We start from the raw sequence: 26,916 nt of genomic DNA, 5'->3' as shown, positions 1-26,916 counted from the left end.
ACAAAAGGAACATAATCACAGAACAGTAAATCGAAAGGGGGAAAAACCTAAAACCATAACAAAACACAAATCAATAAACACTACCCATAACTGTTAATAGCCTCAATTTCACAATAAAAAGACACAGACTAACAGACTGCTGCATCCAAGAAACAAACACATCTCACCACCAAGGACAGATTTCATCTCAGGGTAAAAGGATGGAAAAAAGCAGTGGACCCAAGAAGCAAGCTGGCATAACCATTTTAATATGGGACAAAATAGACTTCAAACCAAAACTAGTCAGAAGAGATAGGGAAGGACACTACAGTCTCACCAAAGAAAAAAAATCCACTAAGGGGATATCATAATTCTAAACATTTATGCACTAAGCACAAGGGCACCCAAGTTCATAAACACCACTATAGCTCAAATCGCATATTGACCCACACAAACTGATCAGCGTGTCACCTCAATACTGTGGCCAACAGTCAGGTCATCAAGACAAAAACTAAGCAAAGAAATGATGGTGTTCACATCCTAAATCAATGGACCTAACAGATATCTACAGACCATTCCACCCACACAGTAAAGAATCTACTTTCTTCTCAGCAGCTCATGGAACTTTCTCCAAAACTGATCACATAATAGGACACAAAGCAAATCTCAAAAATATAAGGAAATTTAAATAACATCTGTATCTATATTAAGATTAAAGCTGGGGTATCAACAGCAACAGCAGAAAGTATACAAACTCACGGAAAATGAGCCTAGTCTAACTGATTAATTCAGAGCAACAACCCTTTCTCAAAAGACAGGGCAACATTCTTGGGGATGATGGCCGAGACTTCCTCATGCACACACACTCTTCCTCCCGCCTTTCTCCAGGGCAGATGGGTGAGAAGCCATGTCTGAGCAACTGGATGCTTACAGTTAAGGGAGGCAGCAGGACCAAGGTTGCTGCACTGCAGGGTCAAGCTGTCCAGGCAGTCTTCATGATCCTCCTGTCTCCACTTCCCAAATGTTCTACCATACCTGACAACTACCTCTCACATGCTTCCTAACAGAAGCCGCTGACGGGAGAACTGTTTTTATTTTTCTACTTGGTCCTTGGGAACTTATTTTTAAAGTGTTTTTAAACTTCTGTTGTAACTTTTACAACCTGCATGACTTCTAACAGCTAGCTGGTTCCTGGAAGACATCACCATTTTACAATAGGAACTCAACACAGAAATGACAAAAACCAATTTAATTTTCCCTACGTAAGTTTTAAAATAAAATGCCTTAAAAATAAAAAAGAAAGAAAGGAAAGGAAGAAGAAGACAAGGTCTCACTGTGTAGATCGGGCTGGCCCTTAAATCACAGAGATTTCCTGCCTCTGCCTCTGGAATGCTGGGATTAAAGGTGTGTGGTAACACACCTTGCTAAGGTAAATTTTTTGTTGTTGTTTTTGTTTTTCGAGACAGGGTTTCTCTGTAGCTTTGGAGGCTGTCCTGGAACTAGCTCTTGTCGACCAGGCTAGCCTCGAATTCACAGAGATTCGCCTGCCTCTGCCTCCCAAGTGCTGGGATTAAAGGCGTGCGCCACTACCGCCTGGCAAAATAAAATATCATATGAAACACATTTAGCAGTATCATTTACCTTGGAATGTCAGCAATATTTTGCTTACACATATGGGAAGCCAGGTCAGAGACCAGTACACTTTCTTCATGGTCCTTCAATGTGTAAATTTTTTGTTTTATTTTAACAAACAGCAATGTAATTCAAAACTTTTATGTTTCCTATATTTACCTAAACTTCAGTCCTCTATCAGCAGTTAGAAAAGTAAAAACCTTACAAACTTTGCAGTGTTGAGTTCATGGTACTACACACAGCACCACACACCTCTTCAACACGGATTGTTTTTAGAACGACTGCAAAAACAACTTTCTGGTTCAATTTGAAAGGACTGAGACTTGAAATCTAGTAATCAAGTCAATGTACAAATCAATTATTTAATTTTTACTTGACTTGGGAGAACTAATTCCCATTGCCAATAACAAATGCCTTTTAAATATTAATGGATATGTTACAATATTTACAAACATTCTTACATACTCTGACCTCATGGTCTGTGGGACCAATGGAACTGGTGCTCATACCTAGAGGGGTCAAGAGGGACAACATCCAGATGTGTTCAGGAGATGCATTGGACTCTGGGGTCGGCCAGAAAAAACTGCTGAACTAAAGCAGCAGCGCAGCAGGAAAGCAGGGTGAAAGGCCGCAAGTGTGGTTCCCGGAGGGCAGGAAGCTGATTACTGGCAGCTAGGACTGACGAGCAAGCTGCGCACAAGCTGAGCCAGCTCTGGAGTGCTTAGCCAATGGGATCCTAGCTTAACGAGAGCTGGGGGAGGGGCGTCTGTCTTGTAGACAAGGTAGAGCTAAACACACATTTATTTTGGTGTTCCTCAAACAACAGTAATTTTATTCTACCAGCTCAACCTTGTCGTGCCATTTTTTCCCACCACTTCTTCGCAGGTTGTTTCACTGAGCATGGCATACACGTGAACTCTTTTCACACACTTGGTAAATCCCATTAATGTGCTGAAAGATTTACATCCTGATGCTCTAGGAAAAGTGTTCACGATGCCCAAATTACTATGCACAGCACCATAAGCCTGAAGGAATGAAGTCATAGCCATGAGATTTACTAGGTCATTGATTTGGCAATGTGAATGGGACTCAGTGTCTCATGTGGGAAGTCACATACTAATTAGTCACTGCTTTACAGAAGCAGGTCACCCTACATGCATGCTTATACACCTACACAGGTACCTTCTTCCTTGCTCCCTTCCAGGAGGTCATCCCCCCCTTTTTTTTTAAGAATTTATGCCTGGGGCCAGAGCGTGTAAAGTTCAAGTGGTCTCAGGGAAAACTATATAACTGGGATTCACACAATGCAAGTTTTATAGCTCTTAAACAACAGTCTTAAAACAGCTGGAATGCAGTTGGTGAGGGTCTTCTGGTGGCCCACTTCTACATGCAGTACAGAGGAACTACTAACATGCATGACTTGAGACAACTGGTAAAGTTTATTTTGTTAGTTTTAAGTAATTTAAAGCCATTTACTAAACTATAAATTTCAATGCATTAGAAATGACTACGGGAGCATTTCTGAGGTGTCGCTGTCAATTTAATGTAGAAATGTTATTTTACCTTGATGTTGGTATGAAATGCAATTGTCATGCCCTTTATTAAATGGAGCTGCCATCGGTTTGGTGACTATGAGAGCGTTTTTAATAGCGTTTAGGAATTAATGACTGTGCATGTGCCTTAACTGATTTTCCAAACGTTAGTGGCAATCTGATTGCCTGGCTATTTCTAAGCATATGGGAACAAGGGACAGACAATGGCTTGAGTCACAGGAACCGACACTACCTGCCAACGGCCCTTGCTCAGACGCTCAGGAGCATTCACAAGACAACTAGTGCAAAAGCATCCAAAAATTATGCATGGCAGCAGGTTCATTTTCTTCAAGTTTTAAAGAGTCAGGATTTTTAAAATTCATTTATAAAAATAATCTTCAGTTTGAGTCTCAGGTACCAAACTGTGGTTAATTGAGTCATGATGGCCACGCTATAAAGTTATGGAAAATGTTGCTGAAACCGTCTGAGCTGCGGCTCCTTTCTGTGGCACCCTCTGCAGCCACGCCTGTCACAGTTCACCAACACACTAAGCTGCTTGACAAAATTTTAGTCTTCTTTTTTCCTCAAACGTCCACAAAATTTTAATTCTTAAATGTGTATTATAAAACTATTCAGAACCTAATACATTCACAACAGGGAATGGAGGCCTGTTAGCAGCTCGGGAGACACTGAGGCATGATAGCTGGGCAGACCCAGCAACTCACAGAAGTGGCCACCTGTATGGCTCACTTGGATGTTCTGCACTGGATGCAGCCAGAGCCCCAAAAGGAGGAGAGTATGAGCAAGGCCTTCTAGGTTTGTGCTGTGAGAGAACAGCCACCCTGGCCCACCCCAGGGAGCCGGAGTGTGGCAGGGCTTTGGACCATTATGTACATGGATAGGAACACTGTCAAGTGGAATGCCAATATGACTTACTGCTTAGAACTGTGCTAACATCAACACTCTGTCAGACCGACTTCACACACAAGAAGCTTTTTGCCTTAGTCAGGAAATTATCTGAAGAACACCGAGGAGCGGAACTAAGGAAGTGTCTGGCTTCCCTATTCACACACACAATCAAGTTTTAGGCTTTCTGAGTGCAAATGAACAGCTGGCTGACCTGCCTCGTACCATCAACCATATGAACACAGCCTTGCGTCGGGGCCACAAGGCACAGCACAGCCTGACCTGCTGCGGATGGAGCCTGCTAAGGAAAACCCCTGGGAAGAGTCCTGCAGCAGGGCTGCACCGAGGCTGCCCTGGACACAAACGCAAGGGGAAGGCACAGGGCTCAGATCTCATTGATAGTCCTTTCGGAGGGGCAGTACTCCGAGGGGCCCGCTGAGGACATGTAGAAAGACTGTGTCTTCCTTTTCAACCGGGCTCTTTTGTTGGCCAACACCAGGCTGCGCCGGCTTGAGCTGATGATTTCGGAGATGAACTTTTTGCAGTCTACACACACCTCCATTGTACTCCAATCCTCCATCAATTCTTTGGGAAACTGGAGTTCTTCATCTGATTTGTCCACCGACCTTGATTTTGAGGAAAACCTGTGGGAGAAAACTAAAAATATTTACCATTCTTTTTTTTTTTTTTTTTGGTTTTTCGAGACAGGGTTTCTCTGTAGCTTTGGTGCCTGTCTGGGAACTAGCTCTTGTAGACCAGGCTGGCCTCGAACTCACAGAGATCCCCCTGCCTCTGCCTCCTGAGTGCTGGGATTAAAGGCGTGCGCCACCACCGCCAAGCTTCATATTTACCATTCTTAATAGTTCAACTGCAATATTAAGAATAGGTAAGAGAGCCAGGCAGTGGTGGCGCACACCTTTAATCTCAGCACTAGGAAAGCAGAGGCAGGCATCTAGAAGTTCAAGGTCAGCCTGGTCTGCAGAGTGAGTTCCTGAACAGCCAGGGCTATATAGTGAGTCCCTGTCTCAAGAAAAAGAAGAAGAAAAAGAAGGAAGAAGGAGGAAGAAAAGGGGGGAAGAGGAGGAGGAAAAAGAAGGAAGACAAAGAAAGAAGAAATAATGATAATAACATCAATAGCAATAATAATACTGTGGGGTGGGTGGAGCTGGAGTGATAGCTCAGGGGTTAAGAGCACTGGTTATTCTACTGGAGGACCTCAACCTAATTCCTAGAACCCATATGAAACTCTAGATGGATGGGATCTGAAGCCCTCTTCTGGGCTCCACAGGTACCAGGCTCACAAGTGGCTGACAGACTTATATGCAAGAAAAACACCCATATGCATAAAATAATAAAGTAATTAAAAAACAATAGAAGCAATACTGGAGCTGGAAGACGGGTGGCTCAGCAAGTAAAACTTCGTGCCCTGCAAAGGTGAAGATAGGAGTGTTGATATCCAGCACCCAATGTAAAAGTCACGTGGGCATGGAGGTTTGCCTGTAACCCTAGTACTCAGGAGGCAGAGTCAGAAGACCCTGCAGCAAGTGGTCAGAGGGAGTTCCAAGATCAGATCCAGTCTCAACATATGAGATGGAAAGAGATGTCAGCTTCTGGCCTTTAAATGTACACTGTGTACCCACAAACACGCAAACACATACATAAACGCTCAAAACCAAAACAAAGCCAACAGCAAAATTCAATACTGTGACTTAGCTGCTCAATAGTTGAATACTTGCCTAGCATGTGAAGGCCCTGGTTCAACCCCAGTAACACAACAAACAAATAAGAAACAAAGAGAATGAGATCACTGAAAATTCTATTCTCTTGTAGAATTTTAGGAAAATAGGGTGTCCAGATATTTTCTTGATTACCGCACATCATAGACTATGTTTTTTTCTTTTTTCTTTTTCTTGAACTTCCAAGGCAAAGTTTCTCTATTTAACAGTCCTGGCAGTCCTGGAACCTGCTCTGTAGACCAGGCTGGCCTTGAACTCACAGAGATCCACCTGCCTCTGCTTCCCAAGTGCTGGGGTTTAAAGGAGTGTGCCACCACTGCCTAGCATGGATTACGGTTTTAAACATCTAAATGAAATACAAATATGTGTGGCTAACATTCTACCGAACTATTGATTCATAGTCTTTTTCCAAGGTCCAGTGTTCTACATCACTACCTATCAACTTTAATGGATGGCGGATAGTAATAGGTCAGACTATAGAAGCAGAAGTAATTGATGAGTCTGATCCTGAAAAAACATCTCACCACTCTTCTTCTGTTATCCTCTTTTGTTCCGATGCTCACGCATCCCCAACAATTTGAGTGCTTGGCTAGGTGGGGCCAGGGAGCTGAATTATAACCATAATGCTTCCAAGACTGTTCACGGTAACTGCAGATTATCTAACTCACTACTGTGTCAACTAACTACTTTCCAAAGGGGAAAGCGAAAGAAAGACACGGTAGGTACAAATGGCCTGGCAACTGATGGCTGTCCTGGCCTTGTCCCTGGCCCTTCAGTGCTTCCCATGGTCAGCCATCCAAGTCCCAGGAGAGCAGGGCTCAGGGCTTCATGGGCCCAGGTTAAAAACTATGTACACGGCTTTCTCAAACTTTATTTAATTTTATGTATGAGTACTCTGCATGTACACCTGTGTGTCAGAAGAGGGCATCAGATCCCGCTGCAGATGGTCATGAGCCACCATGTGGGTGCTGGGAATTGAACTCAGGACCTCTGGAAGGGCAGCTGGTGCTCTTAACCGCTGAGCCATCTCTCCAGCCCCTGCACACGGCTTTCTAACCCCACAGTCCAGAGCCAAGGATCTCTTGCCCTGCCAGCATGTGGCCTGGGGGGGACCTTCCCTTTCTGTTAAGGACAATAGTGGCCTACCCTGTACTGAATGGTTTGAGGCTCAATTCTTGGCATAAAGCTTTATCTCTGCCTTTACAATAATAAACAAGTCACAGCTATAGCAGATGTTATAAACACAAGTGTCAATGGATTTTATTTTAAACTAGATAAGGAGGAAAGGAAGACTAGACAAGACTGAAAAAAACAAGGACAATGTGTTTCGTAGTTGTTTTTGTACATAGCATCTCACTATGCAGCTGCGGATGAAATGGAATTTATTTTTTTAGATTTATTTTTATTTTATGTGTATGAGTGTTTTGCCTACATGTATGCGTGTAGTGCCTGTACAGTCTAGAACAGAGCACCAGAACCCCAAGACCTGGAATTGCAGTCGTAAGGCCTTATGTGGGTGCTGGGCACTGAACTCACTTTCTCTGCAAGAGGGGTAAGTGCTCTTGGTTAGTGACCCACCTCTCCAACCCCAATGACTTTCTAATCTGGATCACAGGCATGGCCCACATAGCCTAAAAGTCAATTTTAAAGATGATCTTTTAAAGACATAAAAGTTATTTTGAAATATAATTAAACAAAACTATGCTAAAATATCTCCCCCATCCCAAGACAGGGTTTATGTGCGTAACAGTTCTGGCTGTCCTGGAACTCACGCTATAGACCAGGCTGACCTCATACTCACAGAGATCCGCCTGCCTCTGTCTCCCAAGTGCCTCTGTCTCCCAAGTGCGCTACCACTGCCCGGCGTTACAGTATCTTTTAAGTAACTAGGTATTATCAACTGAAAAGTACCGTTGGAGGAACTTTGGAGATTTGTGCAAGACTGAAATTGTATTAAAACCAAAGAACCAAGCTGGGTAGCGGTGGCACACACCTTTAATCCTAGCACTCGGGAGGCAGAGGCAGGCGGATCTCTCTGAGTTCGAAGCCAGCCTGGTCTACAAGTTCAAGGATAGGCTCTAAAAGCTACAGAGAAACCCTGTCTTGAAAAACCAAAACCCAAAACACCCGCCCCCCCCAAACCAAAGAACCAGCAACATGCCCTGAGCCAAACCCTAGTCCTGTCATAATCACCCCAACCCTATGTGCTATTTATTCAGAGGACACTCTTGAAGCTCCTGATCCCTGCTTACCTGGCGATACTCCGAAGTGGCCTATGGTGACCAGTGGAGGGTTTTTCTGACCTCGTACAACTTTCCCCCCTTTGCAAGGCAGAAGGTCCCAATGAGAAGATAGGTAGAGTGGAATATGGCTTGGAGGGCAGCCGCATCTGTTATCCCAAACAAAAGTGAGAATGAGCTCCAGGATGGGCACAGGGAGCAAACAGATGCACTGGAAATTCCAGGAGTTAAGCTTACCTTTTTGCAACACTGTGAGCACACGGGCCTGTGTACAAAACAAGAAGTGTTACTTGGTGGACACAATGGGTGCAGGCAAAGCCAGAGCTTTTCCCCAGGTTCGACAATAGTTCAACCCACTCTTGAAGAAACTGCAGTGCCAAGTGGTAAGGCAGGCACAGAATAAAACCACAGAATGGGTTCTTTTTAATGCCTCTCTCGAGCGGGAAAAACGATGGAACAAAAGAACAACTTGCATTTCTGTGTGTCTGTTCGAACTCTACAGTGATAAAAGCCTTACCTCTTACAGAACTGACAGGTGTAAGACCACGTGAAGAAGGAAAACCTCCGGGTTCGGCAACAGAAGCAGAGCTAAAAAATACAAAGTTAAAAGGAGAAGAGAATGGGGTCAACCCTTCCTGGCTTCTGTGGCGGATCTGCTTCCCGCTCATCTGGGGGATATCTCAGGTATGTTTGCAGACAAAAGGACAAGAACCCAGAAACCTAGCTTTTATGCTTGGCTGTGACACATAAGCTGGTTTTATGTTTAATGACAGTTCTTTGAAAATAACAAAAACTCAGTGCTCAAGCATCTCATGGCCATGGGATCAATTCTGAGGGAAGGCACTTCTGCCTCAGACATGCTTTGTTTATTGATCCTTTAAAAGTGCAACACAAGTACACATGGCTTTAGGAAGCCGTATATTATCTCTTAGTGATGTGGGAGTGTCATATATCAATCTGTTGATTTCATTGGTTAAGCAATAAAGAAACTGCTTGGCCCTGATAGGTTAAAACATTGGTGGGAAGAGTAAACAGAACAGAATGCTGGGAGGAAGAGGAAGTGAGCTCAGAGACGCCATGATCCCCTCTCCCGGGCAGATGCGAGATGCGATAGCTCTGCTCTCTGGGGCACAAGCGAAACTCCAACCCAGGATGGACGTAGGCTAGAATCTTCCTGGTAAGCGCACCTAGCAGTGCTACACAGATGATTAGAAATAGGCTAAATTAATATGTGAGAATTAGCCTAGAAGAGGCTAGATAGAAATGGGCCAAGCAGTGTTTGAGGCGGCCGGGGTGCTGGGGACTCAGCCCCGCCGCTCCTATTACTACAGCTTAGGGTCGTTTTTAAACCTTCTATTACTTTTGCCAAGGGAGAAACAAAAAACTCCTCTTTGAATGAGAAAGAACAGGGAATAGCCTAGAATATAAATACCTGACCTCCTAAGACCCCTGAAGCTGTACCACCTGCCTAGCACTCAGGCCTCATAAGAGATCATACATTGTACAGTTCAATCAACTTTAAACCGGTCTACCTTTCCTTTTTTCAGGGCAGTGTAGACATCCTTATACTGTTGGTACTTTTCCAGCTCAGCTTTCACCAGGACCTGACGGATGTGCATCACTTCCTCCACGGTGAGAGCGAGGCACTCCACTGGGTAGCAGAATTCCTCCTGAAATTCAAAGGCCTTGTGAGTGAGGAGTGCCTGCCCTGCTCTAGAACTGCAGTGCTCCCGAGATCAGACACCAGGTTAGTAGGTTCAGAGGACAGGAGTCCCATGATCACTGGGACAGAGCTGGCTCCCTCTGGGGACCACATCACTCCTAAGTGCACCATAGAAAACAGGACCATGACCGAGTGAAATGTTGCAGCCTAATGCAATTTCCAATAAACCGAAGTTCCTCACATTTGGTCAGGTATCTCTGGTTAATTGAATCAAGCCTTGTGTCACAGATGATTCTGCAAATGTGTTCTGAACTACACGCTACTGGAAATGTACAAGTTTGGTCCTGTTTTCCAAACTGGCTTGTGGTACCCAGAACAGCCAAGTGAAGGTGGTTAGTACTTTATACAGATAAGCATTGCTGAGTGATCAGTTACATCAGCACACTCTCAAAACTCCCTAAAGCTTTGAGTGGAACCGCAGCAGGAAGTGGGAGCATGGGCAGCTTATTGCCGAGGCCCATCGCTCCAGCAGCCCCAGGTCTTTTCACCGGCTGCTGAATGCACAGTCAGCACAGATGGAGATGGAGCCTTTCATGATAAATATTTATGTTGGCTTCTTATGTTAATGGCCTCCTTACAAACAGCTGTGAAAAATGTTGATGTAACTGATCCACTGAATAAGAGCCTCGAACCATCCGTCCTCCATCCGGTGCTGTTGATTGGTAGATCTAAGAGAAAGACAGAACAGCCCTGTGCACTCAGGCCCTGCCAGGCTTCAAGGGGCCATTGTGGTGCATTGACACTGAAACTCAATGTTCTTAGCACACACATTACAATTCACTCCCACACACTGCAGCACTGCTCCCAGGCATTCTGGAACCAAATAAGCCAAATGAGAAAGCACATGACCATGAGGGCATCAGTTTATGGAGTGTTAACATTCAGTTCTGTCTTTCAATCAGAAAGAAACAAAAATAAATCTAGGTTGCAAATTTGACAAACATTAGCATTTACTAAAAAAAAAAAAACAAGTCTGTCTCACTTTGCTTCAATTCAACACAGGATCTGCTCAAGCTAACTTAATGAGCTGGGCTGTTTTAGATGCTTTGGAAAGAACCTGCACTTGAGTTGTTAAGATGAGGAGCTTCTCAGTAGTTGGGGGTCAGGGTTTGCTTAAGTAGACTGTGTCATTTGCTCTAAGATGCCCACAATGGGCGCTCAAAAAGAGCCACCATCACACACAATTTCCCCTTTAGTGGAAACACTTTCAGAGATTACAGGATTAAGCAGTGTGTTCAATATGCCCTGATTTTGTTTTACCCGGAGAACAGAGCAGGGTCACAAGAGCTACCTATGTGAAGGGTAGGCCACGTAAGTGGACTATTAAATTAGTGGTGCTGGCTGAGCATGGTTTTGTGATGATTTTTCTTTTTCAATTTTTTGTCAGATAAGTTTTTCTACCAGTATTTAATAAAAGGTAGCTGTTAGTTAACTATGACAAACCTGCTAAGCTGCAGCAAAATACTCTGCTAATCTAACTAACGAAGCAAGCATTCGGATCCCTGTGTCCTGCAGCTCCCTGGCTGGGAAATGTTGTTACTTGAGGACAGACTGCCACACAAAACAAACTCCCAGCTGTGTTTCCCTCCCTGCAGTCTAAGTCACAAAACAGCCTACTTTGTCAAGATACCTTCAACTTTCTGCTTTGAACCACTTGCAAATTCAGTGTTTCACAGTAAGAAATCATGGAGCGTGATTATTTTTATTCTTTTTAAAAATTTCATGCAGATTACCCTTGGTAAAAATAATTTCCATCATGTCAAATGCTAATGTTTTAACTCTGGAGCTTGCCCAAGGACAACAAGACTTTAATGCAACATTGTGACTACAATGTTTTTCCATTTGACAATATTAATTCAGAATCTCTAAAGCCAAATCAAACTGTAACAGATCTTATGCTCCCAGCTGAGGAGTATCCCAGGTGCTGAGACAAGAGAGTGCCTTCCCCATATGACCCTGTATACTGTCCCCTGCTGTGGGGTCAGTAGATGGGGTTAGGCCAGCCTGACTCCACCACCCCTGTTGTTCTATGTCCCAAAGTATCTCAGAATGGGTGAGTGGGTGGGTGGGAGAGAGCAGCGAAGACTCTGACAATGGGGCCAGGCATGCCCCTTATTTACATGTTTACAAGCTGAATGTTACTGAATATTCTGATCATAGTTTAACCAGACAAAAGAGGTCAGAATGAGGCGGCATGGAAATTAGAGAGCAGAATGTGAAACTCTGATTATTAGTTACCAGCTACAGAGAAATGAGAGGACTGACCTGTCTGTTTTTCTGTCTACCTATTTTAATGTGGAGCACGGGGCACATGTGCACACAGTGAGGTTGTGGACATAAGAGGACCACTTGGGGTTCTCTCCCTCCATAATGTGGGTCCTGAGGATTGAACTCAGGCTATCAGGCTGGGCAGGCAACAAGTACCTTAACCTGCTGAGCCATCTTGCAGGCTGAGAAGAGAGATATTTTATATCTTTTATATAATTGCTTCAGTTAGAAAGAAGCTTAGGCCATACCAGCAGCAAATATTTATAAACTATCCAACCTAAATAAAAACATGTCTTACATTTAATCACTCTTCTCTTTAAATTCAATTTTAAAACTGAAAGTGAATTTGTATTTTGCTTCAAACAGTCTATGGACCTCATGTAGGTATTTCTATTTGAGGACGTTCATAATACAATGTCAACACATGGCAGTAAGAGAATTAAAGAGCCACCTATTTTGTCTAAGGGGATAGTCTAAAGTTAGGTGGGGAATAGTGAATACAGATGGACACAGAAATTCTGTGACAAACGACAGAGTTAGGAACATGTTCACTGTGCCCTATGTCCTTTAACTAGAGATGAGTAACAGAGAACCCAGCTGCTGGGTCCTCTGTCTGTCAAGGGCTTGTTTCATATAGATCCTTGAAGAGCCAGGCCCTTGCTGCTCTCTACCACTGGGGAAGGGGTGGGAGGGTTTAATGTGGCCTTTCAAAAACATTCAAATGACAGTAACATATATTATTCTGTGAGAGAAAAAAAATCCCCCAAAATGTGACAAAATAACAAATAGTTTTTAAAAAATGTTTTGCATAACTATCAGTAAAAAGAAAACTCGCTTCTCTTTCTGGAGAAGTAGCATTCTGGGGGGGGGGGATTTGATCACAGAGCTGGTGATGGAGTGTGGGAGAAACACCGGGATGCATCTGCACCTCTACAGGTGTGGCAGGGTGTCCATCGTGACCGCCACAGCTGGTTTGCCAGCTGGGTGAGTGAATAAGCCCTTCCCAAGGCTCCAAGGTGGGAGGTCACTGAAGCCCTCCCTCACAGGGGTGCCTGCCTGCACAGGAGTCAGGAGGAAGCAATGCCCTGCTGACAGTGAGTCACTCCCAGAGACAAACACCCACGGGCTCTCTAGCTGATGCTGCATTTTGAGTTTGTTGTCCTTTCAGCTATTTTCTTCTCCAATGAGATCACAGCATGATCTATAAGTCCTACACAAGATTGGAATCAGCGATCAAAAGCAAAGTGCCCATCTGAGCTGTTAATTCTTGCAGAGTGCAGTAGCTGAGGTGTCACTGTCAGAGATACAGAGAGAAAAGGGTTCCCAGAACCAGCGGAAAGAGGCCAACCTTTGAGGGTTTCCACCTGCTGGTAAAAGCTCTCTCAAACAGATAATACATAGCCCCTGCTACCCCAAACATGGCTGCTTCAAAAGGATGAGAGCTCAGCAGAGAAGCTGTTTGTATGGTAGAGAAAAGCGGTCGGAAAGGCGTCCTTGGCCATACACTGGTTATCCTAGGGACCTGAGCACGGAAGGGAAAAAGAAAACAGCAGGGGGAAGAAAAGGAGAAAATGCTGAACAAGTGACCTACAAATGACAATTACAGACTGTGAAAGAAAAACAAAGCAAAACAAAAAGCAACATGTGGATGGCAATGGTCCATGCTGACATCCCATTCATTTTTGTAAGTCAAGAATCAACCAGTAAGCCACACTCCAAGAGTCACTCAGCAGAGACACTTAGAGCTGCTCCATTTGGTGGTCTGTGAGGACTCTGATTCTTCCAAATGAGGCTGGTTGAGATGCAGCTCCTGTGCCCACAACCCATCTGCCCCTGGCCCTGGAAAGTCCTTAATAACAACTGCTTTTCACTTGAATGAGCAATCAACATCATAATGAAATAATATTTAAACATAACAAAATAAAATTTACTTACAGCAAAAACATTCCTGCTATTTTCAGTCGAAGAGATAAACACAAAATGCTTTCTCCTTTTCTACAATGCAGGTAAAGCTCTCCATGACTATGCTTTAAGAACATCATGTCCTGAACTAGAGGACTTCACTCACTGTCAGTGATTTCTACAAACTCACCAAACTACTAGTGAGAAAAGTCACTGTGTGGAGGAGGCCTCCTTTCTCTCAGCTGGTACCCATGAACTCGAAGGAGCTGTCTCCAGCATGACCTCCTTCCCTACCCTTTAACCACCACTATCTGTGGGCCAGGCCCCTTTCCCACTGCCTGTTCCCAAGACCCTCCCTCCTCAGTAAGTGCAAATATTTTTCTTTCCTCCTCCTCCTCCACAGGAGCCTACAGTCTGACCAAGCACACACCACAGTTCTCCTTCTCTAGCAAACAGTCTTTGTGTGCCTGGCATGTAGCTGCATGTTTGGCATCATTTATGTTATTGGAGCAAACTACTTTGTAGTAATCTAAAGTTCCTTGTGATGACATTTTATTTGTATTTTAATAAATAAAGCTTGCTTGAAGATCAGTCAGGCTTACAGACTGTGGTGAGACACACTTTTAATTCCTGTAGCCACATTTGTTGCCATAGAAACTGAGTGGTGCATGCCTTTAATCCCAGTCCTAGAGAGGATTCTAAAACGGGAGGAAACAGTTCTCAGACACAGTGTCATTCTAAGATTCCTGGAGGCAGGATTGCCATTTTTAGACTGAGGTTGAGGTAAGAGTCAATGGCTGGCTGTTTTGCTTTTCTGACCTTCAGATCGAACCTCAATATCTGACTCTGAGTTTTTATTAATCGTGCTTCATTTCCAGGCAAGTTTTATTTATTAAAATACAAGTGAAATGCCACTACAGCTCCCTTATGCTCATAACTTTTTGTCTTTTTTTTTTCTTTTTTGAGACAGGGTCTCATGGAACCCAGGAAGCTGCCCTTAAGGGTGACTTTCAACTTCTGATCTTCTTTGCCTCAGCTTCCAAAGCAGTGCATACATTACAGGTGTGCACCACCACATCCAGTTGTGTATTTTGGTAAAGTAAAAATCTGTCCACACTGACTAACAGGTTTTGGATTTTAAATCCGAGCTTATTTTCCTGAGTTGCTTTACTGCTGGCAGGACATTAACAAGTCTCCATTTCACCAAAGAATTTCTATCTTTAAAACAGGTTCTTATTCTGTAGCCCAGTTGGTTTGGAACTCATTATGTATCTCAGACTGGCTTTGAACTTGTGGTGACCCTCTAAATGGTAGCATTACCAAGCATACCAGTATGTCAAATGAGAGCAGTGGCTCAAGTGAGAGAGTTAGAAAAATCTCATAAAAAATGGCCATCACCCCATAGATTTTTTAATTGTATTATTTTGCAATAGATGTGACATCAAATGCCAGATTCTAAATTCTGCTCATACTTCCCGTCTATACTGACCACTGTGTCCTCTCCTTGAAGGAAGGACATCTGTCTGCTGTTTCATTTGAAACATGTATGACCCATCACAGGTAAAGGTGGAGATATAAGCATGTTCATGTGACTTTTATTCCTGAGTATCTGAAAGACAACATTAGCTCTTAGACCAGTGTTTCTCAACCTTCCTAATGCTGTGATCCTTTCAGTTCCTTGTGTTGTGGTGACCTGCAACCATAAAATTATTTTGTTGCTACTTCATTACTTCCCTGTTGTTATGAACTGTAACGTAAGCATCTGATATGCAACCCTGAAGGAGTTGTGAGTGCAGGCTGAGAACCGCTGTATTTGACTGTGGCTGGAATGTTGGTGGACCTCTTGCATCATGTTGTGTTTTGGAAGCTCATGAGGGAAACCAAAAGGATCTCTGCAGACTTTTCTGTGTGCGCTACCCCAGTGTAAGGAGCAACAGCCACTGATGCTCAGACAGCGGTTCTGCCTGCATTACAGACACTGACAAGCCAGATACAGTTCTTCCTGTTCCACTCAGATAAAATGAGCTACTCAGTCAGATTATGCTGAGAACGTTTTGACAATTTTACCCTCTAAGACAAAGAAAGCATTTCTGTAATAACTCATTGACAAAGCTTTTCAAAATGAATACTCAACATCAACCAGAGGCTGGTCTGCAGCCAGAGCCCATTTTCTTTAGATATTAAGCACAAAGATGGTAAAGCTCAGGCTAACCTGTGCGGGCTTTTCTCCTTTTCATTTTGAAAACAAGCTGACTATTCCTCCCTAGACATCTCTGTTCATCCTTTGGTACTTACAAGAGAGCGCGAGCTCTGCCTGGATGGTGGCAGAAACTGCCTCACGTTGGTAGGTGTTTCCTTTTCAATGGAATGGCGCCTCTGGGGTGGTTGCCGTCTCTCTGGCTGGGGTGTTGACGAGATAGGCAAGAATTTTGGAGGCTCTAAAGAGTTAACCAAATAAATAAACTTTCTTAAAAAATACAATCTAAGATTCTGAATTTTCCAACAGATAACTTTTTGCACTGTATGATGACACTGTATTCAAAGACTAAGGACTTATTTCAGGGGAGAGCTGTTTTAAGATGGCAGCTCTGGGGATGGAGAAAGAATTGTTCCAAAAATTGCTTACTAGATGAACCTGCTACAGAAACAGCAAGGAAAATGGGGGAAAGTTCTATGGTTTTAATATCTATTCAAGTTCATATTAAAACATATTATGATTATCCTTAAGGTTTGTATGTGCAAATGCCCTCATTTTACTTTCCATAAACCTTACAACTGACCTCTCCATTCCTATTTTAAAAACACAAAAACAGCTGGCTGCAGTGGTACATGTCTTTAATCCCAGAACTTGGGAAGCAAAGGTAGGCAGACCTCTGAGTCTGGGGCCAGCCTGGTCTACAGAGTGAGTTCCAGGACAGCCAGGGCTACATAGAGAAACCCTGTCTTGAAAAACCAACCAACCAACCGAAAAAATCCCCACAGAAATACATATATTCTGTATGGCCCAAAAGCAACCCTAACTATATCAAAATTCAAGTGAACCCTATTTTTACACTCTTGGACCTGCCAAGCAAGCGTTCAGCCTCTGAACTGTATTCCCAATACTAACTAGCAATTTTCAGGATAATCTTTAGGATGAAAGGTTCTGGATGCATTATGTAAAGGAATAAGGCTATTAGAAATAAGTTACATTATTGAAGTTTTATTTAGCACTTCCTCCTACTCTACCCATAAAGCAGGGCTGCTCATACTGTAGGGAGGAAGGTAAGAGTCATCATAGTTAAGTGGGATCCATGTCTTTGGATTATCCCATGAAGGCAACCTACTAATTTCCAGTAAATGAAATGATAATGAAATTGCTTACACAGTTTGATGGGCATGCTATACTATTAATTTATTTACTTATTTATTTTGAGACAGATCTCATGTAGTCCAGGCTGGTCTCAAATCTGCTATATGGCTGAGGATGACCCCAATCTACTGATCTGATCCTATTACCTCTATCTCCTGAGTGTTGGGATTCCAAGTTTGCACTACCATACCTGGTTTTATTTACCACCAGAGTTCAAATCTAGGGCTTTGTGTATGCTAGGCAGTCGTCACTCTACAACTGAGTTAAAGCTCCAGCTCAAGGGCCTCTGTTAGGTTTAGTGGGCCTAGCTAACAACCAAGACAACTCTTATTGACTTAATTTTGTGTGTGTGGTGCCTATGGAGGCCAGCAGAGGGAGTTACAAATGACTGTAAGCTGTTATGTGGGTGCTGGGAACCTAACTAAGGGCCACTGTGAGAGCAGCAAGTGCTCTTAACTACTGAGCTATCTCTCCACCCCTTAAGAACATCTTAATATTCAATGAATTAATTTCTAACCCTTCTTAATGATTTCACATTGGGTATGGCTGTACGTATGTTACACCAGGCAGGTAGGGAACAAATATGGTTATCAAGTGCTTCTGAGCTTAAATTCAGACTAGGAGGTCATTAATCTGAAAAGTGTGTGCACACACATGCACGCACACACTCTCTGCTGATTTATCTATATGCATGCTATGCATGTACAAAAATAAACTTGCCTGACCTAGTTAAGGTAACTGTCCATGCAGCCTGTCTGCTCCTGACACTGAGGCACAAGGGTTAGTGCTATATACCCCAAATGATCACAGTGCACTGTGGGCCCCTGCTCTAGGTCGAGGATTTTGTAAGGTATGCACTCACTCTTTCTTGCGCACATGGCCTCCAATACTGGGTCCTCATAGAGGGAGGGAGATGCACTGCTGCTGCTGGTTGACTTGTGCAGAGTTTCCTCCTGAAAAAGGCAAATTCGTAAACTTCAGATCCTCTGCTACTGAATGACATCCTAGTAAACAGATGCTTTAACACAAGACATCAAATTATGATGCCAGAGGCTCAAGAGAAACTAAAAGGGATCTAAAATTAGGGATGGGCTCATATCCTCACTTTGCCTAATTAAAAGTGATTAATTTTTAATTAGGGAAACAGGCGGGAGAGATTAAGCCAGGAAGCAGCATTCTTCCATGGTCTCTGCTTTGCTTCCTGCCTTCAGGTTCCTCCTTGAGCGCCTGTCTTGGGTTCCCTTAATGAGACTGTAACCTATGGGCTGAAATAAACCCATTCTAATCCAAGTTAATTTGGGGTGTGGTGCCTACTATAGCAACTGGAAAGTGAACTAGAATAAAAAGTGAACTAGAATAAGAGCTTTATCTGCTGGGCCCAGGCCCAGCACTTGCGCTTATAATGGACAATAAACTTCCCAGTGTTCCACAAGATCTTGCAAGACAGGGAGCTCGTGCTGGATGGACTTAGCTGTAGTTCCCATTCCATTTCTACCTGCTGGACATTATACTTCTGTGTGCATCTGAGGTAAAAATATGTTTTGGTGTTTAAAAACAAGGGATCTGGATGCTCAAGATAGGAGGAAATACTCAGGTAAACTGGGAAAGCACATGAGTGGGAAGGAAGAAGAGGAGGGAGGGAGGGAGGGAGGAGGGAGGGAGGAGGTGGGTCTCTCCCGGCTCCTGAGACTCCTCTCTATTTAAATTTGTTCACTGTACAGCCTCAGCTAGTCAGCAGAGCCACCACAGACACAGGCAGAGTTGAGAATGAAGGTGAGGAAGATGTGTGCATGATGAGTCTGCCCAGCGAGAACTACATGAGCATGCCACGGCACAGCAAGACCAACATCCCACAGAAACATGGCAAGTACCCTGCCTGTCTGCTATATGCCCGTAATCAGCACTGAGGCATCCCTAGTCCTTCCAGAGTCTTCAGTCTCTCAACAGGCAGTGCCTAGCAAACATGTGTCTTATCAGGCATGTTTTTAATTCCTGTATAAATTAGAAGCAATTGGAGTGTTAATGCCACCACACTTTTGCTTCTGCATTTGATACTTACTGAAGACATTCAATAAATGAACTGAGGAATAAGAGTTTGGTAAAAAGAAGAGTGGAAAAATACATGAAGTAGGGAACAAAATACACCAGCAAAAGTAAATAGTCTACTATGTGATATGGGAAACACTTAATAGCTTTGTATTTATGGCCATTATGAGAAAGCAAATATGACCAAGCAAGCAAATCAATGTTTGTTTAGGGATTTCCTGACATCAGAAATTAATAGAGGAGTACGGAGATACAAATCTGCCAAATTAGGAGACTGTGCTCCTCACTTACTATTTTTGGATCCAGAAGACTGAAAATCAACAAAATCAACTGTCCCCATCCAGTGACACTGATACGAGCTGACAGCCCTGGTAGAGGATAAAAGTACCGGCTAGGGCTGGAGAGATGGCTCAGAGGTTAAGAGCATTGCCTGCTCTTCCAAAGGTCCTGAGTTCAATTCCCAGCAACCACATGGTGGCTCACAACCATCTGTAATGAGGTCTGGTGCCCTCTTCTGGCCTTCAGGCATACACACAGAAAGAATATTGTATACATAATAAATAAATAAATAAATATTAAAAAAAAAAAAAAGGACCGGCTGTCTCACCCCACAGAGGATGCAGGGACAGACACCCCCAGCACATGAGGCTACACTGACAGCTAACAAGATGAAGTGCTGGGCCCAGTGTTCTCTCTACACACTCAGAGCGAGGACCCGGGGTAAGTACCATTTGGAGAACTGTCTCCACTGGTTCACATTCACCTGGGTAAACATCTGGCTTTTACGAGACATATTTCATGGCTTTAATCAAGTAAAAGATAGTCTAGAAGTAGCTGATGTTGAGAGACATGTTTAGGACGAATACAATTTATCTACCAATATTAAATAAATTTGTGTTTCATCAATAGAAGCTTTTACAAAAAATATTTATGTGTGTATAAGAAGATGCAGGACATCTTCCCCTATCACAATCCTTCAGCCTATCCCCCACTCAATACTCAATCAAAGTTTCTTTGGGAACCTGGGAAAGTCAATAAGCCCAGAAATCCTCCTGTCTCTGTTCTTTGCCCCTTTTGGAGCTAGAGTCCCAGCCACAGATCCATGTGGGAACCTGGCTTGTCATGTGGGTACTGGGACCTGAACTCCTGTACTTGTGTGTATGCAGCAAACACTACTAATTGCTGTTCCATCTCTCCAGCCCCATCAATAGAAACTTTGATAACATAATACAAAGCCCCAATGTGAACAGCTGATTTAAAATAAGTCACCTGCATATCTGTGCTTTCTAAACATTAAAGATTTAATGTAATGAGAAGTTGTAAAATTTTTGTCTAAAAATAAGAACACAACACTCCTGAATATACCTTTGATTAATCTTTCCTTATACTTAAAAACATCAATTTAAAAATACACACAAAGAGTGCACTTAATTCTAGGTCTTTTTTTCAAGATCATTTATTTCCTTCCATAATCCTATGATATAGACAGAAATTTCTGTCTTGACTGGTCCCACTGCCATTCAGTCCCAAAGAAACACACAGAGGTTGATATTATTTATAAACTGTTTGGCCTATTAGCCCAGGCTTATTATCAATTAGCTCTTACAACTTAAATTGACCCACAATTCTTATCTATGTTTAGCCAGTGACTTGGTACCTTTATCAGTAAGGCATTCTCATCTTGCTTCCTCTGTTTCTGTCTGGCAATTGTATCTCTGCCTTTCCTCTTCCCAGAATTCTCCTAGTCTGGTCACCCCACCTATACCTCCTGCTTGGCTACTGGCCAACCGGCGTTTTATTAAACAATACGAGTGACAAATCTTTTTTTTTTTTTTTTTTTTTGGTTTTTCGAGACAGGGTTTCTCTGTGGCTTTGGGGCCTGTCCTGGAACTAGCTCTGTAGACCAGGCTGGTCTCGAACTCACAGAGATCCGCCTGCCTCTGCCTCCCGAGTGCTGGGATTAAAGGCGTGCGCCACCACTGCCCGGCTCGAGTGACAAATCTTTACACTGTACAAGAATACCACCCAACAGCACTGTGATTTCTCCTATTACTGACCCAAGTTTCTTTACCCAAGATTCACTTCCCTTCTCAGCCCTAACTGCTTGCTTTGGGCACTATTAATGGGCACAAGCATCTCACAGCAGGGATGGGGCGGCTCTCTGACATCTCTATCTGTATGAAACATGAACTGTCTGCTGTATGGGATGGAGTTTTCCAAAGTGTTCAAGGAGGAATGATAAAAGATCTGTGCAGGGTATAATCTGGGAATTATACCCAGAAATAAAAAGAAAATCAAACAGGTAAGACAGGGAGACAACTGATATCAGTAACAAGAATATCTGTGTGTGTGTGCGCGCGTGTGCACGCGCGTGCATGCATTTATATATACTTGATTACACAAGCATACACATCGTCAAAGAAGCCAGAGGAGGATGTCTGTTATCTGTTGATATCACTCTCTGCCTTATTCCCTTGAGACAAGGTCTCTCTCTGAACCTGGAGCTAAGTTGACAGCCAGAAAGCTCCAGTGATCCTTTTGTCTCTATAACCTAACAATGCTGGGGTTACAGGCATGGGTGTATCCATACTCTGCTTTTTGCTTAGGTGCTGGGGATTTTAACTCAGTTCCTCATGCTTGCATAGCAAACACTTTTACTCCACTGGACCATCTCCCTAGCCCTGTTGGGAAACACCTCTAGTAGAGAAACCATATTATTGATAGTGTTGTGGATGGTGGTGGTGACTGAAAATAAAGGAATTAAGTAGTAATATCTAACTCAGATGGACATGGGGAAGATGGAGCCAGCAATGACAATGATATATGTGTCCATGTACCACAGAGAAGAGTAGAAGAACGTCATCTTTGTGTAAGTTAGGGCCAGGCAGTGAAGATCTATCAAGCAGCAACACGCCATTCTGACAGTTGTAACTCAGCAGATGGAGGAGGTGCAGCATTGATGCAGGTATGGAAACTGAGCAGATGGGTATTCTCCCCTGAAGGGCACAGGGTAAAGCAAAGACTGCAGGGAAAACAACTCTCTTCCTGAAGGTTTGTTTGCTGGCATGACAATTACAGAATAGACGTACATGTGTCAGGGTGTACTGCAGAGGAAGAAGAAACTACAGAAATATGTCTCAACTTGATTTTCTCCTTCTTAAAGCAAAGATCAAGGCCATAGGAGTTTTAAGGTTGTTGACTTATCTTATCCCTACTTATAATCTAAGACTACAGATCTCAACTTCAGTAGCTATTTTCTAAGCATATCCACCACACTGGTCTGTAGTAGTAACAGTAACTATCCTTCCTGCTGGCCACATTAACTTCAATCATACCTTTACTGATTGAAACATGAATAGATGAGCAAACAGCTCAAGGCACTGGGTGGGGGACAGGGTCAGAGGCATCTCTGTGCCTGGCATCCTTACCTCAGAGTCAGAGCTGTCTAGCTCAGCCAGGGTTGGAGCTTTGAGCAGTTTCTTCCGCTGCGCAGGCCCGGGCTGGGCAGCGCTCAGCCCATTTTCCTTTGTTTGAGATGTTAAGCTTCCATTCGCCAATGATGATTCCCCAACATTCTTTGGAGATTCTGGGGTAGTGACGTCTAGTAAGAGAAAGGCAAAAGCTTACCTTTTCTTGAGCCAGAAAAGGTAATCTGTGTTGGAAGCACAACCAGGTGACAGCATTTCCATGTCACACAAATAAAACACAAAGGCTCAGTACAGTGACGCCATGCCTGTGCATATGGAACGTTTGTTAAAGCTACTGTCAGACTATTGCCAGGAAAACCTAAGGTGGATAATTATATATTCACATTTGTAGTTTAGAACTCAGAGCTGGGAGAAACCCTAGATAAACGACCTTGACTTCTTCTTTCCCAGATAAATAAACAGAGGCTCAGAGCTAGCTGTACTCATGCTAAGGTACCCAGGTAGAAGAAACATACAGCACACACTGTCTCCCTAGGGATAAGATCTAAAAATGTCTTGTCCTAAAAATCAAAGAAGTTAAGAATCTATACTCATATAAGCACATTTATGTAAGCACAAAGAATCTGGGACACATCTCAATACATCAGATTTACATTATTAAGGGCTTACATCTTCAGCATGTGGGAGAAAATGTAGCAGTATACAGTTGGCATATGCACACAGGGCTGGAGGTCTTCCTCCACGGCTAGCTGTCTGGGTAAGCTCCCTAATCTCCACTTCCTCCCCCTGAGAAGCAGAGCAGTACAGATACAGCTAGCTGAGAGGATTAAGCAGGTCAGTAACTGTGAGTAACATCCTGTGCCTAGTACAGTCAGTGTTAGCCAATGATAACACTAGTTTCCAGTTCTCCTTCTAAGGAACCCAAGCCCTTGACTGACACTGGTGTGGGCCAGAGCTGATTCCCAAGGCCTGCTTTTTAGTATTCTAGCCTGGAATTCTCCAATGAAAACAGAATTGATTTTCTTGAACATTTCAAATAAAGACTTAACATGAATTACCTCAAATAGCTAACTATAAAATCAGAGAAGTAAAAACGTGGCAAACAGTGCAGGTTAATGCGCAGTCCAGAACAATCAGTGGCTCTTTGCAAACAGAACCATCTATGAAGCTTCTGAGAAAGCTTCATGCAAACTGAGAAAGACTGTGGGAGGGGAAAAATTGTAACTGAAGGTTATTTTTCTCTCAACAATTGCTATCTATATCCCTGAAGTAGAAAACACTCAGTATTTAAGTATGTTCTTATTTTATTTTATTATTAATTTTTGGAATAAGGTTGGTGTACACCAGGCTGGCCTTGAACTCACGGTGCAGCTGAGAAGGACCACCTTCTGATCCTCATGCTCCATTTCTCCTGTGCACCACCATGCTCAGTCTGTGTGATGATGGGGATCTCACCCAGGGCTCTGTCTGTGCTAGGCTAGTATTCTACCAGCTGAGCTACATATTTAGCCCCTTTGTATCTGTGTTCTTACATTTTCCTTAACATTATTTATTACAATGATAAGTTCTTATTTAATATTTACAATTTCTAGCCAGGTATAGTGGCACACGTCTGTAACACCAGCATTCACAAGGCTAAGGTAAAAAGGCTAATTATGAGCCTGATAGCCTGGAATACACTGCAAGTAGCAAGACAAAAAATAATTTTATGACTAGGCAGTGGTTGCGTGTGCCTTTAATCCCAGCACTCAAGAGGCAGAGGTAGGAGGGTCTCTGTGAGTTCAAGGTCAGCTTGGTCTACAGATTGAGATCCAGGAGAGCCAGGGCTACATAGTAAGATTCTGTATCAAAACAAAACAAACAAAACATAGACAAAAAACCAAAATAAATAAATACATGGAAGAAAAGACAAACTGCACATTCATGTGCCTTCTCAGCCTCTCGTGTCACAGCAGAAGCCAGTGAGACAACGCACCTCCCACAAAGAGACTTAGCAACAAGAACAAACCCAGTTCCCAAGACTGGGCTCATGCTGTCAAGGCAAAGAGATTTTATTGGCTATATATTCATTTACTATCTTGCATTAAAAAAAAAACCCAAACTATTGTATCATACCTACATTTCTGTGGATGTTATTGCTTAAGAAAATTTAGAAGTCGTTTAAGGTAGATTAATTTTTTAAAAAAGATTTAGTTTTATTTTTTGTATATGAGTATTTTGCCTTCATGTATGTATGTGCTTCAGGTATTCACCTGTACAAACCAGAAGTGGTTGTCAGATCTCCCAGAACTGAAATTACAGATGGTTGTGAGCTGCTACTGAGGTACTGGAAATCGAACCCAGGTCCTCTGGAAGAACGACTCATTAGTCAGTCCCCTCAACCACTGAGCCATCTCTCCAGACCCAGGATAGATTAAAATTTTTAAATTGTGTTGATAGTATTTAATATTGTTTAGGTTAAAAATATTTAAGTAGTGCTGGTGTGGTGGCTATTCTTGGTTGTCAACTTGCCATCTGGAATTAGCTAAAATCTAAGCAGCTGGGCATACACCTGTGAGGGTTTTTGTTAAGTAAATCCTGATCTTTCTGGGTGGGAAGGTTCACCTTAACCGCGCCATACCTTCTGGTGACAGTCTATATGGCTATATAGACTATAGCATATATATGGCTATATGTGCTAGGGCACAGAGGACATGCTTACTCTTTGTCTGTTTGCCCTCACCCTCACTGGCAAGTTCACTCTCTCACTGGGATAATGAAGACCATCGGAGACATCCAGCCCCTTTGACCAAACAACGTTAGATTCTTGGACTTTCCAACAGAAGATGATCGAAACAAACATCCATAGTAAGTTCAAAGTTTTGAGGGGAATGTACCGGTAAAAGGTTCTCCCAGGAGGCTTCAGTGACCTCCAAGATGAGATACTGTGCAAGAATCATTTCCTATAAGACTCGGCACAACATTTTACAGAGTTTGATTATTATATTCACTGTTGAAACAATAAATACTATTATTTCAGTATACTAAGTAAAGAGTCAAGCTCTTTTTGTTTCTTCGTTTGTTTTTCAAGACAGGGTTCTCTGTGTAGCACTGGCTGTCCTGGAACTTGCACTGTAGACCGGGCTGGCCTGGGAATAAAGATGTGAGCCACAACACATAGCAACAGTCAAACTCTTGAAGACAAAATTTCTTGAGAAAAAAAAAAATCTGGGCTGGAGAGATGGCTCAGTGGTTAAGAGCACTGACTGCTCTTCTAGAGGTCCTGAGTTCAATTCCCAGCAACCACATGGTGGCTCACAGCCATCTATAACGAGACCTGGTGCCCCTTTCTGGTGTGCAGGTACATATGGAAGGAATGCTGTCTACATAATAAATAAATCTTAAAAAAAAAAAAGGGCTGGAGAGATGGCTCAGAGGTTAAGAGCATTGCCTGTTCTTCCAAAGGTCCTGATTTCAATTCCCAGCAACCACATGGTGGCTCACAACCATCTGTAATGGGGTCTGGTGCCTCTTCTGGCCTACAGGCATATGCACAAACAGAATATTGTATACATAATAAATAAATAAATAAATATTTTTTAAAAAAAAGCCAGGCGATGGTGGCGCACGCCTTTAATCCCAGCACTCGGGAGGCAGAGGCAGGCGGATCTCTGTGAATTCGAGACCAGCCTGGTCTACAGAGCTAGTTCCAGGACAGGCTCGAAAGCCACAGAGAAACCCTATCTCGAAAAACAAAAAAACAAACAAACAAAAAAAACAAAAAAACAAAACAAAACAAAATCTGTATGTAGAGCAATATTAAAGATATAAAATAGAGATGATTTTAGTAATTGTCACATCTTAAATTCAGAATCTAAAAGGCATACCCATGATATTAAATACTTCAGTAATTTTGTGTCTGCTGCTTTACTTAGTTGGAAGAAACGTGACTAGAACATGGACTAAATAGTTAATATTTGCACAGGAAGAATCAATCAGACTTACCTTAATTGATGCTGAATGGCTTATTAGGATTTCACTAAGAAATATTTCTAAGACCCCCTGAACAGCAGAATATGCATCCCTTCATCTCAGTCTGCACTCAAGGTCAAAGTCATAATTATATACGCTACACGTTTAGACTGTTAACTCGTTAGGGTGCTCATTTTTCTAAGAAGATGTACTTTAGCCTT

The 26,916-nt window shown here is 42.9% G+C and overlaps 1 protein-coding gene across 4 annotated transcripts in view; it reads right to left on the bottom strand.

Moving 5' to 3' along the window:
• Positions 1-1,078: 1,078 nt before the first annotated feature.
• The window catches only part of Spire1 (spire type actin nucleation factor 1), a 123,101-nt gene continuing 97,263 nt past the window's right edge, over positions 1,079-26,916 (bottom strand). For 2 of the 4 annotated variants that reach the window (XM_075968423.1, XM_075968420.1), the window contains 9 exons: positions 22,745-22,917; positions 18,133-18,223; positions 16,214-16,356; positions 13,365-13,538; positions 9,558-9,695; positions 8,543-8,613; positions 8,263-8,290; positions 8,038-8,174; positions 1,684-4,693 (listed from right to left, as the gene is read on the bottom strand). In XM_075968423.1, coding sequence (XP_075824538.1) covers positions 4,435-4,693; positions 8,038-8,174; positions 8,263-8,290; positions 8,543-8,613; positions 9,558-9,695; positions 13,365-13,538; positions 16,214-16,356; positions 18,133-18,223; positions 22,745-22,917 — 1,214 coding nt within the window. In that variant the 3' untranslated portion in view covers positions 1,684-4,434. Of the gene's footprint in view, positions 4,694-8,037; positions 8,175-8,262; positions 8,291-8,542; positions 8,614-9,557; positions 9,696-13,364; positions 13,539-16,213; positions 16,357-18,132; positions 18,224-22,744; positions 22,918-26,916 lie in introns of all 4 variants that reach the window. The other 2 variants (XM_075968421.1, XM_075968422.1) reach the window with 2 other exon arrangements.

Source organism: Microtus pennsylvanicus, chromosome 4 (genome assembly GCF_037038515.1).
Source record: "Microtus pennsylvanicus isolate mMicPen1 chromosome 4, mMicPen1.hap1, whole genome shotgun sequence".
NCBI lineage: Eukaryota > Metazoa > Chordata > Mammalia > Rodentia > Cricetidae > Microtus > Microtus pennsylvanicus.
The sequence above is the reverse complement of the archived record's forward strand: the minus strand, read 5'-3'. Positions and strand labels throughout refer to the sequence as shown.